Below are 20560 nucleotides of genomic sequence, written 5' to 3'. Positions count from 1 at the left end.
GCAGAGGCAGCTGGATCTCAATGAATTTGAAGCCATTCAGGGCTGCATGGTGGGACCTTGCCTTTAAAAAGAAAAACTGGGATCTTCTTTTAAAAATCTTCTCATAGCCTGTGATGGTTGCTCACACCTTTAGTCTCAGAGGGAAGCGGATCTCTGTAAATTCGAGGGCAACCTGGTCTACAGAGCAAATTGCAGGACAGCCGGGGCTGTTACACAGAGAAGCTCTGTCTGGAAAAACCAAAAAAAAAAAAAACTTCATATGGAGCTAGACAGATGGCTTAATTGTTAAGAGTACTTGCTACTCACCCAAAGGACCCAGTTCAGTTCCCAGCACCCACGTGGCAGCTCATGGCTATCTGCGACTCCAGTTTTGGGGTATCGGATGCCTTCTGCATACACACAGGCAAAGCACTCACACATATAAAAATAAATAAATCTTTTAAAATATTTTTTTAATATTCACATCCATAGTCAGTAGAACTAGTTTTTATTTTTGTTTCTTTATTCATAATTGTTAATTGGATTAGTTCACACATCTGGAAATTATGCCAGTTCTTAGTCTCTGTCGTTAATCCTGAAAACACTAGCAAAAATAAAGCCCAATTCAGGAAACTTTCTGAAGAGGAGTCACAGTAAGAGCCACTGGGGATGGAAGACAGCGAGGAAGCAATGCCTTCGAGACACCGCAGGACTGAGGCACACATGAACTCAGAGACGGTAGCAGTGTGCACAGGGCCTGCACAGGTCCAAGCTGGGTGATGTGGGCACTGAGAGAGGGAAGTGGACATTATCTCCCATCCCTAACCAAGGAGTCATCTCACAAAGGAAAACTTGGTTTTCCTATGGGGTCTCACTGGGTGTGGAAACCACACTTAAGGGCAGGCCCTTTGCCTCGGAATAGACAGCCAACTGAAAACTAACTCCGTGGTAGTTTTGGAGCTTTTTTGTCTCATAACACTTGTGTGCTTTTCTGATTTGTTTGTTTGCTTTTATTTCCTTGCTTGTTTTCTAAAATGAGAGAAAGCATGAGTTATGGATGGGAAGGCGGGAACAGGAAGGGGAAACCATGATAAAACTATTGTATGAAAAACATCTATTTTCAATTAAAAATAAAAGTAAAGCCCAAATCACAAAGCCATCTTTAGATGTATGAATTTATCAAACACTTAACTGATTTTATTACATCCTACATGAGATACCATCCCTTTTTTCTTTCAGGTAGTTTTTATTTGAAAGCAGTTGCATAAAACCAAAGAAACCACACTTGGACATAGGCTTTTCCTCAACTTGGTCACAGGTCTAAGAAGTAGAACAACAGTTACTCTAAAGGTGACCTTGTGCCAACCAACCACAACTTTGAATTGTATTGGCCTAAAGTTAGGTCAGTGTTCAGCTTTCCAGGATCAACCAAGCACTTAATTTTTGCTGTATAAGAGGAAACACAAACAGCATCTGCCAAGGGTTGGTCTTCAGGTGTTCTTCAGGCTTACGATTTAGAAATAAGCTCAAGTGCCAGAATCTTGCTAGTACATGGCATGTTGCTAGGTCTGGGATCACTGAATCTGTGTGCTGTGCATTTTAAGTAGGGTAAGTTTTGTTGGTTTTTGCAATGCTGCCGTTGAACCAAGAAGAAAGTATTCATAGGTTCCCTGGCTACTGTGCACATACATGATTCATACGGCATTTGGGGATCTTGTAAGTAATGATTAGGGAAAGTACCAAGATAAGGGAGGAGACCTGAGAACATTTGACAGCATGCTCACTTAACAAGTCACCCAAGGCTCTAGGCCATCATTGTTACTCTTTAATTGTTCAAAGGGCCTTTGCCTGAACCAGGGATAAAGCACCATTAGTAGAGTGCTTGCCTGGCATGCAGAAGGATCTGAGTTGAGTCCTTGGCACATGTAAACTAAGTGTAGTAACACATACCTGGGAAGCAAGATTAGTAGGAGTTCAGGATCATGGGCAACATAGTGAGTTTGAGGTTAGCCCTGTCTCAAACCAAAAAAAAAAAAAAAAAAAAAAAAAATGCCTAGGGAAGGATCACCCCCATCCAGGTTAGCCTCTGCTGGTCTTGTGAATGAGAATGTTTGTTTAGTCAGGTTGGGCTAGCCTCTCTTCCAGACCACATCCAGAACTTGAGAAATGTCATTTAAGCCCCTTAATGCTCTTTGGTATTTGCAGCTCACACCCCTTTCTGAATGTTCTTCAAGCACAGAGTTTACTCTTTTCCTTTTAGTTCAGCCCAAAAGAGAGTTAAATCTTAATCTTTCATTAGTCATTGTTTTCTTTATTCATTTGTTTGCATATTTGGGTTTGATTTTGGTTTATTTGATTATGTAGGTGCCCAATTTGAACCACAGCCTATAGATTTGACATTTGCTTCTCAGTTTTATTTTGTTTCTCTGTCTGTTAGGTTTTTCCCCTAACTCCATTTTTGTTGATTTGTTAAAAAGGTTTGTCCAGAGGGGTTGCGTTTATCCGGTTTGACAAACGGTCGGAAGCAGAAGAGGCAATTACCAGTTTCAATGGTCATAAACCCCCAGGTTCCTCCGAGCCCATCACAGTGAAGTTTGCAGCCAATCCCAACCAGAACAAAAATATGGCTCTCCTCTCGCAGCTGTACCACTCGCCTGCTAGGCGGTTTGGAGGCCCTGTGCACCACCAGGCGCAGAGATTCAGGTGGGTCCAGATGTTGACATCCTGGTGGGCTATTTGTAGCCTGCTACCCTCCTTCAAGCTACACATACATAGCCCTGTGCTGAAGGGCTGCTCAGAGGAGAGAATACCAGGGATACTACACTGGTCCTATCTTCCTAGCTTTGTCCTCACCTCTATTTCACACGTGTCTGTGCATTGGGCATGGTGGCTCACACCTGCAATTCCATCACTGGAGAGACAGGCAGAAGGATCAAGAATTAAAGGCTACCTTGGGCTACAAAGCAAGATCCTTTCTTAAGGGAAAACAAAACATATCGCAGTGGATCCTCAATATCAGTGGTTGGAGTGGGTTCCCGGTCCTCTGCAGGCACCAAATGCAAGGTTGCTCAGCTCTCCTATAAGATCTTTGCATATCACCTACACATATCTTCCTATAGACTGGATGACTCTTAATACCTAATTCAGTCTAAGTGTTGTGGAAGTATTTGCTGTGCTGTGTAATCTATGGGACAATGACAGGTCTGTACACAGACAATATGGATTCTTCCCAGGTACATCCAGACTATAATGGGTCATGTCCACAGATAGCCCATGGCTGCAGGGGCCAACCATACATCCACTGTGGCATTGTCTGAGTTGAAAAAGTGGCACCAACTCCACTGGCTACTGGTAGTGCTCCAGTGCTTGGTTCCAGTAATATATTACTGGAATAGTTCAGCAGGAATTGCAATCCTTTAATCCTTAGTGGGCCTTTTTTTTTTTTTTTTAAATCTTGGCCCTGGAGAGTTGACTCAACAGTTAAGAGCACTGGCTGCTCTCCAGAGAATATGAGTTCAATTCCCAGCACCCAGGTGTTGCATCTCAACTATCTGTAACTCCAGTACCAGGGAATCCAATCCCTTCTTTTGGTCTGTGGGGACACCAGGCACACACATAGTGTATAGACATACATGCAGGCAAAACACCCATGCACATAAAAATAGATAAATACATATATTTTAAAACTATGTAAAAAAAAATCTTTTATATCTGTGAGAAAAGATGGCAGTCAGCATGTGCTTAGACGAGACCTGTTTGTAAATAAGTTTCATACATTTGTTCAGTGACTCTAAACCAAGCCTCTATCATACAACTTCTTTGTCTATCTTTTCTTTCCCTTTTAGACAGGGTCTAATATAGGCCAAAATGGCCTGGAATTCACTATGTATTCACTAATGGATAAGAATGTCCTAGAGCCATGTCTGGTGGTACATGCCTTTAATTCCAGGCAAATCTCTGAGTTCCAGGACAGCCTGATTACAGTTTGAGGACTTCCCAGGACTGGGAAGGCTGAAGCAAGAGAATCTTTAAGACAGTAAAATAGTACCCTAGGAGTTTTCAGTATATAGTCATTCTTTGGTGTTCATTAGGTTCTAGGACACCCCTCATACCCCTATCTCACATTCCAGAATCATCCAGTGTTCAAGTCCAACATATAAAATAGAGTGATGTTTGCACTGATTCCATACACATCTCTTCAGCTCATCTCCAGGTCTTCTTGTGATTTATACCTGATATTTTGTGATTACCATGGAAACAGATAGTATACTATATTGCTCAGGCAGTAGTGACCCAAAAAGTCTGTACAGATAGAAAAGACAGGTAGAAAATTGGGGGAGGGGGTGCAAGGAAGGATCTTTTCAACCCACCCCCCAAGATATCTTCCTTGATCTAAAATTGGTTGAATTGCAGATGTGGTTGCTGAAGACATCATTTGCTTGGAAGAGTGCTTACCTAGTATTTATGAAGCCCTGGGTTCCATTCCCAGCACCACCTAAACTAGGTGTGTTAGTACAAACCTGTCTTCTAGCACTTGGAAGGTGGAGGCAAGAGGACCAGAAGCTCAAGATTATCGTTAGTTACATAGAGAGTCAGAGAGTCCAGCTTGGGTTATGTTAGACCCTTCCTTTAAAAAAAAAAAAAAAGTGCTGATATGCATTTGACCCCAACACTCAGGAGACAGAGAACAGGTGGATCTCTGAGTTTGAAGCAGGCCTGGTTTACATAGTGAGTTCCAGGTCAGCTAAATCTACGTCTAGTAAGACCCTGTCTTAAAATTTCACAACAAAATGAAATGCAGATGGAGAAACTATAGATAAAGTAGGCCTACTGTAGTTGCTGCGTGAAAATCTAGGTGACTTGAACTCCTCTTTCTAGTTCTCATTGAAAACCAGCTCAGCTTAGTAACTCACAGGCACCTGGATACCATCCTACCACCCACATCAATACCTAAGACTGCCTCTGGACCACAGAAGGCCATCTGACCACTGCAACATCCTACTGCTGGCTATTGAAACTAATTTATACAGTTTTTAAAATCAAGGCAAATACTGTATCTTGGTTCTTTCTCACCACATTGAAACTAGCCCTGAAATTTTACCATATTGAAAGTGAAGTAGCCATGGGAGCAAGTAATGATTCTTTGGTTGTGCTGTGCAGCTCCACAGATAATAATGTCCTCAATCATTCCTAAATATTCCCTCCAGCCATTATTTTTTTTTCTCAGAAAATGCCTAAAGAGGGCAACAGAGCCTCCTCTTTTATTATTCTTAATTCTTACTACTACATTTACATGTTTTCATCCACATTTTTTTAATCCACGTTTTTTAACAGTTCACTGTGGCCAGGCCGTGGTGTACACAGCCCTAGCACTCAGGCTGAAGCAGGAGGACCGTGCATCTTGAGCTAGCATGAGCTGTAGAGTAAGGCACCTGTTGCCCTAAAGAAATAGAACAGTGGGGGGGGGGGGTGAATGTGTCACTGTGGGAAAAACTCCCTGCGCTTATCAAGTTGCTTATATTCCTCTATCCTTGTTCCTGTCTACTGAGTTCATAGGCCTTGGAATTGGTAGCTTGACCTGGCCCTGGTGAAATGATTTGAGCCATCTCAGAGCTGGGGGAAGGAATTATTGTGTCCTATATTAGCTGTGTGCAGCATTGTTCTCTCTTCAGAGAGTCCTGGGCTTTGACCCCTCAGGAAGAAGTATAACAATGAGGAGGAGACTAAAGCCACAGGTAGTGGTACACACCTTTAATTCCAGCACTCAGGAAGCATAGGGTAGGTAGATTTCGGAGTTCAGGGCCAGCCTGGTCCAGTGTGAGTTCCAAGACAACCAGAGCTACACAGAGAAACCCTGTCTTGGGAGGAAAAAAAAAAATAGAAAAACAAAAGGCAAGTAAACAATGAAAAAGGGCTAAACTTGGGAGGAAAAGCTTCCTCCTTCCCCTATGTGGATTAATGTATACACATTTACACACAGAATGTGAAGAGTTCCCCTCAAAGAAAGTGACAATGAGAGATCCCTGAAGAGTACTTCCACCTGCATGTGGAAGAAACTCATAGGATTTCATATATGGGATATGGGATTGGGCTCATGGCTCATTGCTCACCCTCAGTTCCTTCCCCAGCATCACAAAAACTAAAGTAAAACGGAGAAAGCCACAGGAACAACTAAATAGATCTCACATACGCCACACACATGCTGCAGGGGAAGTGGAGGCACTGCTGCTGTCAGATGGCACTAGCTGGGCACCACAGAGTCAGACCCTCACCAGGGTCCGAGCCCGCCACTGTCTTATAGATTCCTTTCAAGAATTGCTCAAAGGTGCAGACAGTATATGTTTCTCTCTCTTTTTTTTTTGAGCTGAGGATCGAACCCAGGGCCTTGCACTTGCTAGGCAAGCGCTCTACCACTGAGCTAAATCCCCAACCCCTGTGTTTCTCTTATGTGCAAAATTCAGATAAAAAAAAAAAAGAAAGAAAGTAGAATGAGCTATTTGGGAAGTAGACAGGATCTGAGGGAAGGTGAAACAAGAGGATAATAAAGGTGAGAATGTCACAGTGAACATTGTTATCTTATAACAATGTATTTTAAGTCATTTTGACTCACATGGTACCCCAGCCTTGAGCTTCTGTAGCTTAGAGGAGCTGACTGTGTAGAGCAGTTAGAAGTCCAATAACCTTACATCAATGTACCGGTCATGCTGGCCCTGTCCATCCTTCCTCTTACCCCTCCTGTGCAGATACACTACTGGCCTTAACCTTGACTTGAACGTGTGCTCTCTGTTTGCTAGGTTCTCCCCTATGGGTGTAGATCACATGAGTGGGATTTCTGGTGTCAATGTTCCCGGCAATGCTTCCTCGGGCTGGTGCATCTTCATCTACAACCTTGGGCAAGACGCTGATGAGGGGATCCTCTGGCAGATGTTTGGCCCCTTTGGTGCAGTCACCAATGTGAAAGTGATTCGTGATTTCAACACCAACAAGTGCAAAGGGTTTGGTTTTGTGACCATGACAAACTATGAAGAAGCTGCAATGGCCATAGCAAGTCTGAACGGCTACCGCCTGGGGGACAAAATTTTACAGGTTTCCTTCAAAACCAACAAGTCCCACAAATAACTCGCTCATGCTTTTCTTTTTTCTTTTCTTTTTTCTTTTTTTTGTACGGAATAGATAATTAAGAGTGAAGAAGTTGAAACTTTTTTGTTAGTGTACAACTCATTTTGCGCCAATTTTCACAAGTGTTTGTCTTAGTCTAAATGAGAAGTGCAAAAGGTTTTTATACTCTGGGATGCAACCAACATGTTCAAATGCTTGAAATCCCACAAATGTTAGACCAATTTTAAGTTTTCTTAAGTTATTTCCTTTAAAGTATATATTAAACCGAAACCTAAGTAGACTGCATTGACTAACCAGTCCCTCTGGATGGTGGTGGAACTGAAGCATGCTTTAACTTCTAAGACTGTCTAACACCTGTTTCATTCGATGTCTCCGCAGACCAGATTTAAAACAAAACAAGAATCTTTTTTTTTTTTTTTCGTCTTAGGTTTAGTTTTTAACCTAAAGATGTTAGACAGATGGAGTGTGTTTTCTTAACTGCTTCACCATTTTAAGCAATTTCTTCTGTAACTGACAGGAAATTTGCCCTCCCCAGCAGGTCCCACTGCTGCCTCCTGCCCAGTCAGTCCTGGCTCTGGTGTTGGGAGCAGCAGCAGGGCCCATACTCTGTGTGGGCCCTCACCAGGGAGGGGTGAGTTCCCCATGTTGGGCTGGGTCAGGCCCTCCAGAGGACACGAAGGTGTTTTATAAGCCCAGGCACCAATGAGAACGGACCAAAGAGTTTCAGGGCAGCTCCAGTATATTCCAGAGTCAGACCTGAGCTCCAGGCATGCCTGAAGATGTCCCACTCCTCTGACATCCTGAGTGTCTGTCCACACATTGCATGCATGGTGCCCACACATCGGATACTGTTGTTCATGCAACCTCTCAAGTTTCCAAGACCATTTAACCTAGCTTGACTGCACAATGATAGCTCTGTTTTTAATGACACAGAAACATTTGAGCATTGTATTTCTCGCATCCCTCCTTGTGAGCGCTAGACTTTCTCCGATCTTAGTCAGATTTTTGTTTTGAAATTTTGCTTTTGTATGGACACTCAGCAGAAAAGTACTTCTTGCCAGTTATCTATTAACAAAAACCTTTGATTTGTAGTTTTAAGGATTAACCCTCAAAGTTCTCTTCATAACTGCCTTGACGTTTGGGGTTCTGTTCTGTTAATTTTCTTTTGCTTTTTTGTGTTTTTTGTTTGTTTTTACTTTTGCATTTAAGACCATTAAATTTGATTTTGTTTTGCTCGAGTTTTGTTTTGTTTTTTGTTTTACCTTTTCTTTCTTTTTTGGCTAGGGAAGGCACAGACAGCCCAGCATTCAGGGAGGAGTCTGTCAGACCTTATAAACACTTGCCGCAAAGTTTAAAAAACATTTCTGGGTCTATGGTGTAGAAACACAGCTGTGGATCAATGGTTCTTCACTCGGGAGCTGGTAGGAAAAGTCAGAGGGATGGCCTTCGGAGCAGATGAGGCCCTGAGCCCTGCAGCCCTCAGAATCGTGCTCGGATTTTTATTAGCATGTGGAGGAAATGACAACAGGCTAGCTCAGTTACTGGCAGCTCTTCACTTTGATGTGAGCCTGGAGTGTGTAACAGCAGGCTAGTATTTAGTTCTTGATATCATGAGATGACAGCATTATTTATATATTTGTTTACTTATTTATGTATTTAGCTATTTATTTTGTTTAATTTATTTAAGTGGAAAACTGAGCAACAAGCACAGCCATCGCTAAAGCAGGTCATCGTGTCAAGAAACCCTTGAACAATTTGAGGCTGCCTATCCCCTCCCCCTGCCTCCTTTCCCTGACTTCCCTGCAGTGTTTCCCACATTGATGACGTCTCAAGTACCAGGGCTTTGTCCCACCCTACGGGAGCCAAGTGCTGCTCGCTCTTTCCCAGAATTAACCATCCTGTAGAACCTGAAACCAAGAACCAAAGGCCCATTTGCCCAGATCTGACCAAAAAAGAGGGGTCACCTGCTCTGTTGCTACAGAGTGCACCTCCCCATAGGACCAGAATGTTCTGGTAAAATAGGCATTTCCTGTTTTTCAGGCCAACATTCTTCTGAGTGAAGGTGGGATTCCCGATCTGAGCCTTCCCTGCTTTCTCCTCACTCCTTGCAGCCTTAGCTAGTGTCCCATACCTGAAAGGGACTGTATCTTTAAAGCACCTGGTGCTCAGAGCCAGCACCTCAGTCACTACCATCTCCACCCCGCAAACACCTACTTATTCCATAGTGATCATTCTGACCGGAAGCATGAGAGGAAAGGGGGAAGTCTTAACAGCTTCTGGTTAAGGTTGCCTCAAGTTGAGTGAAATCCTCTTTCTGTATGGTCACCACTGAACAACATTCTAGATAAAAGTCATAGTGCATTTCTTTGTGAGCTTTCTTTGTCAATGTCTAGAAGGAGTTAGCTTTGATAAGACATTCCTGAAAGCAATTTTCATTCTATGAAGGGACTAGATGCTGGGCCTGAGCTCAGAGTTCATGATGGCTTGTAGAGGCTTGCTAGAAAAAGGGACATTCCAGAATCCAGAGATGTGTGTGATTAAAGCGCTTACCAAGGATGAACGAAGCCATGAGTTCCATCCCAGCACTGGAGAAAAAGTCACAACCCAAGAAACTATTTCTTAATTTTTTTTTTAATTACAGAAATCTATCCTGTTTTTATTGAGCAGAATAAGGGCATTCCTTGCGTTTGGTAATCTGATGAAAAAAAAAATACAGAGTAGGTAATGTTCATTCATCAGAAATATGGTTCAGCCAATACCAAAGAGGCTTTGACTGAGTTCACTTGACCTGTATGATTGGCCCTGGTAGTGGGTTATCTGTTGAGCCACCTCCAGATCTTCAACCTACTAGTTGGGTTACCTGTTTCCTTCCTGGAGTGATTCTCTCTCCCAACTGAAACTTTTCTAGGTAATGTGCCAAGCCATCTTGGCTGTGCCTCTGGTTGCAGTACTGTGACTGTACCCCTCCTCCCTATACTTAGATGCTTGCTCAGCTACCATCTTGTTTGACTGTCGGAGAACCAGACTTCCCTGGGGTGGGCTTAAGGGGTGATGCCACTGTACTGTGTGGGTTCTGTCTCTCTCGCAGTTGCCTTAACCTTTTGAGAGTCTGCAATTGACAGTAAGTAGTTCAGGAACCCTCCTGGCTATAAGGAGCTAAGACAAGTCTCCTGGCTGGCATTTAAGGGGAATCCTGCTGGGTCAGAAAAATAGATGAACCTCCAAGACAGTGGCAGGTTATCTGCCTGGGTTTGCCTCCAAACAAAAGCCATTTGTCTATAACATAACATGTTGAAAGGATGTGACCTACTCCAGTCTGGTGTTACATTTGGCAATCAAAGTTGAAATAATCAGCTCTTCCAATTGGCATGATTTAGCCCAGTTTTATCTCTTGATGTTTTGTGCAGCCAGCTTTCTTCTATTGGATGAAAGAGATATGAATAAGCTGAAAGGATCCTCTGCCTTCTCCATCCCAACACCTTACCCCTTCCTATCTTCCCAGGAACTGCCTCACCTACTGAGACCTAAGGTAGCTCCTGAGGAAAGACCTCTGGGGTTCATCACACTCAAGGAGTCAGGAATTCTATTTCCAAACTTCCGTAGAGCACCCCAAAGTCATGAACGCTTACTGTTGAGTGGCATTGATGATTTGACACATTCTTAGGGGAGCAATAGAGCATGCATTTCCATCCTAAATAAGGACTCCCCACCTCCCCACCCCCACCTTTGACCTTTAATAATGATTGTATTACATTTTCCCATAACCTTTTGCTGATGTGGTTCAATTTCTTTTTCTCAGTCATGAAAATATTTATTATTTATTTATTTATTACTTGTAAGTCACCAGCTGCCAAGTATCTGCATTAGGCTGATGGAGACTTTGAGAGGACTGTGCTTTTCTGTTCCCTTCCCCAGAAGAGAAGGCTGGTTGGTTGGTGGAGGCCACCTCTCTTCCCACATGCTGTTTTCCCTCACAGTGGCTTGCTTTGGGGGAGGGGAGGGCTTCTACCAGCTGATTCCCATGTTGTACACTAGATGGCTAGACATTTTTGTATATTAGTGTGTTTTAAGTTATTGATTTGTTTTATATGAAATAATTTATTTTTCAGGTACCATTTTTTTTTTCATTTTAACTTTGTTTTTACATGGGTTTGTTTTCAATAAAGTCTGACACTGCTGTCCAAAGTCAACAATAAAGTGAATCCCATTGTGTTCTTTTTAGGATGTTTATGTAACTAGCCTTTAAAAGTAATTTTCAGAAAAAGAAAGGTAGGGACAAAGCCCTTACCTGTTCCCTTCCCAGTTTGCCTTTTCCCACTACTTTAAATCCTTGTGAATAAATGTTCTTCAGTGTTTTAGGAAGAAGAAGCAAACCTAGATTTTGATAATTCAGAAGATTTCAGATTAATGAAGCTTTGAAAGAACCATTTTTCGAAATTTTAGTGACGTGTGAATATTTTTTGTCAATGGCTTTCTCAAAGAGAATGAAACTTTTGCACCATTTTCAGAGTTTTTATAGAGATGCCAAATTGATATATTTACATGTAATGGAAACATGAAAAAAAGTTTTATTAAACAATTGTTCATAGCTGTGTAGACATTTTAATTCAGTTTCCAAAGCTCTTCAAAAGCGTATTTTGGAGGTATGGGGCGTTAACTGATGATTCCAAATGAGTCAGTTTGTCCAAATACTCAGTTCCTTTGCAGGTGTCAGGTTTGTGCTAAACACTGTATGTTACCAGTGACTGGAATTCTGTGATATTTTGGTAATAAATGAAGTGGGATCATTGAGATGCGACGGTGTAGGGGTGATCGTGTGTGACTTGTCAGCATTCCAAAGCCAGATGAAGTGCCAGGTGACTTCTTCCCTCAGTGAGCCAAGACCAGACCACAGCCTTGACCTAGCAGAGAGGGAGCCCGTGGACAGCCCAGGTATGGTGTGTATCTGTCTCCCTCATGACCCTCCCATTTCTTCCCAGATGTTTCCTCCTCATGGAGGAGCCCCAGAACCTTGATGATGAATACCTCTTCCCCTTACTCTCGGGTTGGATGTGGCCACCTTTGAGCCATGGGATAGAATTGAGAGGCTCAGTTTCCTTTGGACATGAAAACAAAGTGTAATCTTACTGTGTAATTAGGAGCACAGAATCTCATGTGGGCTGGGGATGTCGCTCTTTGAATAGAGTGTCTACCATACACTAAGTTCTGACCTCCATTCCTTAGTGCCACAAAAATAATCCTGGTAGTGTGTGCCTGTAATCCAAATACTTGACAGAAAGAGACGGGAGGACCAGCTCAAGGTCAGCCTTGACACCTTGACTACATAGCAGATTTGAGGCCAGCCTGGGATACAAGAGTATATCCCCTCAACCCCTCCAGAGTTAGGGGTGGGGTTACTCCCTGAAATTAAGGATCTGGGTCGGGAAAAGAAATGGTATCTTGGAGAACTGGGAAGAAGACTCAGAAAAGCCTGTGGAAGACTCCCCCACCCCACCCCCCTGTTGGACAAACTCGGGACAAGAGTGGAGAGTTGGTGGGGGAAGCTGGTTTGGTGGAATACACATGAAGGCCATTTCTTGTCAAGGCAGGGCTTCTGGAGAGGCCTTGTGAGTCAACAGTGGGATCTACAGGCAAGTGTAGAAGAGCTGGGGAGTAAGACTTAGAGAATTTACCTGGAGATGCCTAAGGGAAATGCCACAACCACTAAGGTACTCAGGAAACTCATATACATAAACAGCATGACTCTATTCAGAAAGGCTGTGGGTTTGTCACCACATGTACAGGGGACACTCTGGTTAGATAAGCAAGATGCATGGGATTAAAGAAGATGACAGGGCACCTGAGAGGACCTCTGTGGCTCAGACTCCCGAAACCCATGGAAGAAGACTTCACAGTGACTTTCTGAGCTGGTGAGATGACTTGGTGTGTAAGGTGCTTGCTAAGACTGATGACCTGAGCTCAATCCCCAGAATCCACCTGATGGAAGTAAAACCTACTCCCACAAGTTGTCCTCTGACCCTATGAAAAACGCGCATGTTCACACACAATATAAAAATATTAAAACTATAAATATAAATATTAAAAATATAAACTTCAAGTGACTTTCAGCCAGGCATAGTGACACATGCTGTTATTCCTAGCATTTAGGAGTCAGAGGCAAGCAATCTCCCACAAGCCAGGCATGTTTCCAGGACACCCAGGGCTACGTAGACCCTGTCTCACAAAAAGTCGGGGAAGAGGCCAGTCTGGTCTACATAGTTCCAGGCCAGCCAGGGCTACATAGTAATACTTTGTCTTGATAATCAAAGGGCACACTCTGAGGTACAGATGGTAGATTCTCAACAGCCTTGGTTCTGGTCAAGTGGAGAAGTATAGCATAGTGGGTTGTGCCATGCCCTGAAGCACCGCCCATAGTGAGGCAGCAGGTAGCTGCTTGGTACCTGCCCCTTGTGTGTGGCTGCCAGGGACCCTTAAAACCTGGGATACGTGTATGCACTCGTTCTACTTCGTGGATTTTGGATACTGAGATCAGGGCAGAGCTCATGAGAGAACAGCTTGGACCTTGCCTCACCCAAAATCCTGCTACAATCCCTTATTTCTGTCTTGTGAGTTAACCGCCAAATAAATTCCTTTGATCATTAAGCTGATTCTGTGGACTGATAGTGATTTAATTGCATTAGTATAGAGAAATTCTACATGGTTCCTTCCAAGCAGGAAGGAACCACAAATTGTCAGTGGAAGAGATCCAGAGGTGCCGAAGCTGGTAAGGGTGGGAAGTTAAATTCTTGATGCTTGGCTGTGGGAACAATGATCCCAGTTGGCATGTTCATTTTATGACCCTGGAACCATTCCAGGATTTGTGTTTGAAGTCATTTAAAGAAGGGAGGGGAGTGCATGCATGTGTGTGCCAGGGGTAGGTGGAGGCCAGAGGGTAATTTGTAGGATTAGGTTCTCCTTCCACCATGTGGGTCTCAGGGATTGAGCCCTGGGGTTGAACTCGGGTGGCCTTCCTGTGTTGCCGTACATTTTTCTTACCCTCTTCATGCTGAGATGAACCCAAGGCTTCCTGCCCTCTACCAGTGAGTCATCACACCCCCAATCTGTTTTCTACTTCTGTAACCAATTGCCATGTCTTTAGTGGCCCAAAACAACACCATTTATCATTGCCTGATTCTGTGAGAAGTCTGTTTGGGTACTGGGTTCAGCAGCAACTACATTAAAATTAGAACAAGAATAAGGAGAGTTTAGCGTGGTCCCTTCTCAAGAATGAAAGGAAATTCATGAAGACTTCTATAACTTAACACAAAGTGAATGCAGCATTTGACACATTGTAAAAAAATTTTTTAATTTTGTAGATTTATTTTTTATGAGTTTTGCATATATGTATGTGTGTGTGTGTCTTTGTGCAAATGAATGCCAAGTGCCCACAGAGGCCAGAAGAGGATGTCAGATCTCTTGCAAGTGGAGTTAAAGATGGTTGTAAACCACCATGTGGGTGCTGGGAACCAAACCAAGCTCAATGCAAAGACAAAATGCTCCTAACCATTGATCCATTTCTCCTGCCCAGTAAGCCTAATTTTTTGTTCAGAGGGCCTTGGGGTGTGGTTTAAGAAATGAGAATAGGACTGGCAAAATGTCTCAGGGGGTAAAGGTACTTGATGCCAGGCCTCATGACCTGAGTTCATTCCCCAGGAGCCACATTGTGCAAAGAGTGAACAACCCCTGTATATTGTCATCTGACTTCCATTCACAGACCAAAGATAATATTAATTTAAATGGTTTTTAGGTTTACTTATGTTCTTTGCCTGCATGTATGTACATGTACATGCTAGATGCCTATGGAGGTCAGGAGAGTGTCAAATTCCCCTGGGCCTGAAGCTATAGACAATGGTGAGTTACTTTGTGGGTGCTGGGAATGGAACTTTGTGGGTTTTTTTGTTTGTGTTTTGTTTTTGTTTTTTGTTTTAGCTGAGGACCGAACTCAGGGCCTTGTGCTTGCTAGGCAAGCACTCTACCACTGAGCTAAATCCCCAACCCCAGAACTTTGGAAGTATGGAAGAGCAACAAGTGCTCTTAACCACTGATCCATATCTCCAGCCCTAATTTTAAACATTTAATGGGAATAATAATGTTAAGTACCTTATGGAATTATTGCAGCCAGAGAGGTCAGCCAGCTGTGATGATATGCACCATTGAAGGTCATGAGTCCTACACAGCTAGTTTATTAAAATAGAACACAAAGGAATGGGAGAGTCTTAGCACCCACTGATTAGTTGCCCTGTTCATGTAACAAGTAGTTATAGAGTTGTTATTAATAGCTTCACACAACACTAATTCTGGCTGCCAAGATGTCTCAGTGGGTAAAAGCACTTGCCACCAAGCATGACAACCTGAGTTGGAGTCCCAGACTCCACATGGTAGAAGAGAGCCAGCTCCACAAGGCTGTCCACTGATCTCCATGCAATTACAATGCAGCACTCAAAAGGCTAAGACAGTTTTTGAGTGGTCATTAAACTGTTTTTGCAGCTTTGAAATTCTACAGAGCCAATGTGGGCCTCACACCTGTAATTGCAATACTTGGGAGGCGGAGACAGAAGGATAGCTTCAAGTTTAAGCCCAGCCTGGACTAATAACAAGTTCTCTGAGTCTCTCGCTTAAAAATTAAAAATAAATAGATAAATAAACAAATAAAATTTTATGCCAGGAGATAGTGTTTGCATGCCTTTAATCCTAGCACTCAGGAGTCAGAGGCGGGTGGATCTCTATGAGTAAAAGGCCAGCCTAGTCTACAGAGTGAGTTCCAGGACAGCCAGAGCGCTGTTACGCAGAGAAACTCTGTCTCAAAAAACCAAAAACAAATTTAAATAACAAAAATTTAAGGGGTGGGGCCAGTGAAATGGCTCAGGATGAAAGGCACAAGCAAGCCAAGCTTGACCTCCTGGGTTGTCCTCTGACCTCGACAGGTGCACAGAGGAACACGTGTACCTTTGACACACGGAGGTGAAGAAGGCTAAATGAATGTAATCAAAATTGTAAATAGGAGTTAGGATTTGGGGGTGGAGCTCAGTCAGTAGCATGTTCATAGGGCATACATGAAGTCCTGGATTCTGTTAGTCTTAGTTGTGTATACCTATAATCCCAATACTGAAAAGGTAGAGGCAGGAGGATCAAGTTCAAGGTCATCCTCAGTTATATATTGAGTCCAAGGCCAATCTGGGCTACCTGAGACAGAGACAGAAACAAAAATAAGTTGCGGGAAAAATGCTGAACATGGTGGAGCATACCTTTAGCCTCTGCACTAAGGAGTTTATAGACAGCCTGGTCTACAAAGTAAGTTCCAAGCCATCCAGGGCTAACTGCTACATCATAAGACTTTGTTTCTAAAACAAAAATGATGAGGAAAAAGGTATGCCACCCACCTACTCCTCTCTGTTTCCTCAGCTGTATCATCATCCTCTAAAGGGTCCGTATTTACCTTCCATCTTCCCAAGCTTTGCTGTTCTGATTAAAGGTTCAATCAGTGGCTCCTCAAATAAATCCCAAAGCACCTGACTTGTAGTATTTGCTCTTTCCTGTAGTGTAAATATGTCCACCTTGGCTGGTGTCACTATTAACAGGTCATCATCATCAAAGCTGGCATTGGTAAGAGATAAACAGTACACAATATAGTACTTTGAGCATGCAGATACAATACATGCAGCCTTGGCTATGTAGCAAGTTCAAGGCCAGTCTGAGCTGCATGAGACCTTGCATTAGAGAGAAGGGGATGAATAGAGGGGGTGTGGGTAGAAGAAGACAATACAATAGACTGATGTAAGTGCATCTTGCATTGTTAGGCATCCTTATCAATGGAATGTATCTGGGGAGAGGTGTTTAAGAAGCTTTTGCTGGGCTGGAGAGATGGCTCAGCAGTTAAGGGCACTGGCTGCTCTTCCAGAGGTCCTGAGTTCAATTCCCAGCAACCACATGGTAGCTCACAACCATCTCTAATGGGATCTAATGCCCTCTTCTGGCATGTGGGCATATAGGCACAGAGCACTCATGCATTTAAAAAAAAAAAAAAAAAAAAAAAAAGAGGAGCTTTTGCTGCTGTTCCAGAAGACCTCAATTCAGTTCCCAATTCCCACATCGGGGCTCACAACTACCTGTAATCCCAGTTTCCCAGGATCCAATGCTCTCTCTGACTTCTGTGGACACCTGCATTCATGTTGGAGAGAGTCACATTAAAAACAAAAGTATACTTGAACAAACATAGATGCTGTGAACCAGTGTCATTGTACTTGGCCTCTGAATGCAAAGCCAAGAAGCTTGTGTGTCAGGGCTGGAGAGATGGCTCAGCAGTTAAGAACACTGGCTGCTCTTCCAGAGGACACTGGTTCAGTTCCCAGCAACCACTTGGTAGCTCACAACCATCTGTAATGAGATCTGGTGCCCTCTTTTGGCAGGTGGGCATATATACACCAAAAAATTATCCATTTCTTTGGGCTGGAGAGATGGCTTCCTGGTCCAGAGAATCTTGGTTCAATTCCCAGCACCCACACGGGAGCTAACAACTGCCTGTAACTCCAGTTCCAGAGGATCTGGACTCCTCAGGCTCATGAACATGCTGCAGGCAAAACACCCATCTATATAATAATACAATATTCAAAAAAAGAAGCTTGTGTGGCAGGTTGCACCCAGGTAATAATAACTTGAATGATGATGCAAGAAGATTGACTTGAGCTTGAGGCCTGTCTGGAGTTAATTCATAGTAAGGTCCTATCTCATAAACAAAATCAATGCAATCAAGAAAAGAGGAAAACATGATATATGAAGTTCTATGTGCCTTGGTGGGAATGGGGAATGGAATCTCATTTGTGGTCTGTTGTGGTATTTTGTAACCCAAGACTATGTAAGCAACCTTAACGTCAAAATAATAGTAACATGTAGTAAGAGAATGAAGTGATGCTTTGAGGCTCTTTGTTAATTTTGAGTTAATGTAATCTATTTGATCCTGTAACTTTTTATTAAATATCAGCTGTGTTTAAAAGCTGCCTTCAGAATACTGGAACATTTGCCTCTTGACTCAAGAGTCAGCGCAAGCTGGATCCAGCCCACTTACGTGAAATGAAATCTCAACACACTGACATCTGGCATCTGTTTCACTACCCAATCCAAACCCTGCTGGCCCATCTCCCCAGGCACTTCTTTTTGTTTTTGAGACAGGGTTTCTCTGTATAGTCCTGACTGTCCTGGAACTCAGTCTGTAGACCAGGCTGGCCTCAAACTCACAGACCACCACCCTAGCCTTGAACTATCTGAAAAGAAATACCTTTAACTCCAGATCCTCCTGTTCCAGCCTTTTAAGTGCTGAGATAGTAGATGTACACCACCATGCCCATCCCTCTTCTTCCAATTTGAATTCCCCATTCACACAATCTTCGTGGTTGCCTTTGTCCAACTCAACAGTTTCAACCATAACTGAGATGCTGCATTTTTGAGCAGGGAATGGAGGTGCATGTCTGTAGTCTGTGCACTGGGGTGGATGAGTCAGGAGAATGGTGAGTTTGAAGTCAGATGGACTACATAGATCCAGGTTTCTCAGCCACTTCCCAATGTCCAAAAAGAAAAAGCTGTTTTTCTAGCCCAGACTTCAGCAAACTTGTATCCCTGTGCTTTTCTAGTCTGACACTAGAATAAAGCTATATGCTAACTGGTGTTTTGCCAACTTGACACAAGCCAGTGTCATCTGGGAAGAGGGAATCTCAGTTGAGAAAATGCCTCTGTCAAACTTGCCTACAGAGAAGTCAGTAAGTCATTTCTTGGTGACTGATGTGGGAGAGCCCAATACACTGTGGGTGGTGCCACACTTGGGTGGGTGGCTTTAGGTTGTACAAGGAAGAAAGCTGAACAAGCCTTGAGGAGTGAACCAGTGAGCAATGTTCTGTCATAGTCTTTCATTCAATTCCTACCTCCAGGTTCCTGCCTTGAGTTGCTGTTTTGGCTTCCTCATCATGTAGTGTGACCTAAGAACTGTAAACCCAAGTTGCTTTTGGCCAGCATTTTATCATAACAATAGAAAGCAAACTAAGACAAAGTATTTCACACATAACACCAGAGGAGAAGCCTTTCCCCTTACTTTCTCCTGGAAGTGGGATTCCTCAGAGACAAGTCTGTCACAAAGGCAGGGAATGCGTGTCTCTAGTGTCAACCTGCCCCTTTTGTTTGCTTTTCTTTTCTTTTCTTTTTTTTTTCTTAAAAAGATTTATTTATTTACTATGTATACAGTGATGTGTCTGCATGGCCAGAAGAGGGCACCAGATCTCATCACAGATGGTTGTGAGCCACCATGTGGTTGCTGGGAATTGAACTCAGAACCTTGGGAAGAACAGTCAGTGCTCTTAACCTCTGAGCCATCTCTCCAGCCCTTGTTTGCTTTTCAATAAAAGTAAATTCACTAATTTAATAGAGCTGGCAAGATGGCTTGGTGGGAAAAGATGCTGCCCATCAAGCCTGACGATATGAGTTAGATCCTGGGATGCACATGTTGGAAGAGACCCAACTCTCAGAAGCTGCCCTCTAACCTACACCACACACACACACACACACACACACACACACACACACACACACACATACATGCACGCACGTGCACGCGGAGACAGAGACAGAGAATGGATAGATAGATAAATGTAAGAAAAATGAGAAAAATATCAGGAGCTGGAGAGATAGCTTGGCTGCTCTTCCAGAGAACCCAAGGTGAATTCCAGCACCCACATTGAGGTTCACAATGGTCTGTAACTTCAACTGCAGGAGATCATTGTCCTTTTCTTGCCTCTACAGGCATTGTATGCATATGGTGCATATACATACAAGCAGGCAAAACACCTATACACATTAAATAAAAGCCTTTTTGTTTGTTTTGTCTTAAGAATTCAATCTTTGCTAATTCACATTTAGGATTACTACACAGCTGGGTGTGGTGGTGCAAGCCAGTAATTCCAGCATTTGCCAGACTAAAGTATAAGGACTGTAAGTTTGAGAATTATGTGCCTGGGCTACATAAGAGCCTATCTGTGGGGAGGGGAAGGTATAGGTGCTTCTGTGAGGCAGGTTAACCAATGAAACTGAATTATCATATCCTACAAAGCACTGCATTTGTCTGTATGTATTATGGCACTAAGAATGGAACCCAAGGCCTCACCTCTCCAGCCAGTCCCTGTGTGATCCAGGAAAGCACTCTACTGCTGTGCTGTGTCCTCAACATGTTTTTTTGTTTGTTTGTTTGTTTGTTTTGTTTTCAGATATGTCTCTTAGCTTCTTTAAGAAGAATAATCAGATACATAAGACTGCTGCTGTCCCAAATGTTTAAAGCTTAGCATCTTAGGGACCGACCACCTTCTGGGGATATCATCTCATAGTAAGATAGCCACTGGTCCTGTCCCCAGTTTTCTGCAGTGAAGGCTGCCTTCTTCAAAGGATG

At 43.1% G+C, this 20560-nt stretch overlaps 1 protein-coding gene across 3 annotated transcripts in view; it reads left to right on the top strand.

Annotated features, from left to right (window-relative positions):
• The window catches only part of Elavl1 (ELAV like RNA binding protein 1), a 47374-nt gene extending 35478 nt beyond the window's left edge, over positions 1 to 11896 (top strand). For all 3 annotated transcript variants that reach the window (XM_037198428.1, XM_028860721.2, XM_028860719.2), the window contains 2 exons: positions 2457 to 2682; positions 6774 to 11896. In XM_037198428.1, the coding sequence (XP_037054323.1) occupies positions 2457 to 2682; positions 6774 to 7098 (551 nt within the window). In that variant the 3' untranslated portion in view covers positions 7099 to 11896. The remainder of the gene's footprint in view (positions 1 to 2456; positions 2683 to 6773) is intronic.
• The last annotated feature ends 8664 nt before the right edge of the window (positions 11897 to 20560 follow it).

This window comes from Peromyscus leucopus, chromosome 23, assembly GCF_004664715.2.
Source record: "Peromyscus leucopus breed LL Stock chromosome 23, UCI_PerLeu_2.1, whole genome shotgun sequence".
NCBI classification, from domain to species: Eukaryota; Metazoa; Chordata; class Mammalia; order Rodentia; family Cricetidae; genus Peromyscus; species Peromyscus leucopus.
The sequence above is the reverse complement of the archived record's forward strand: the minus strand, read 5'-3'. Positions and strand labels throughout refer to the sequence as shown.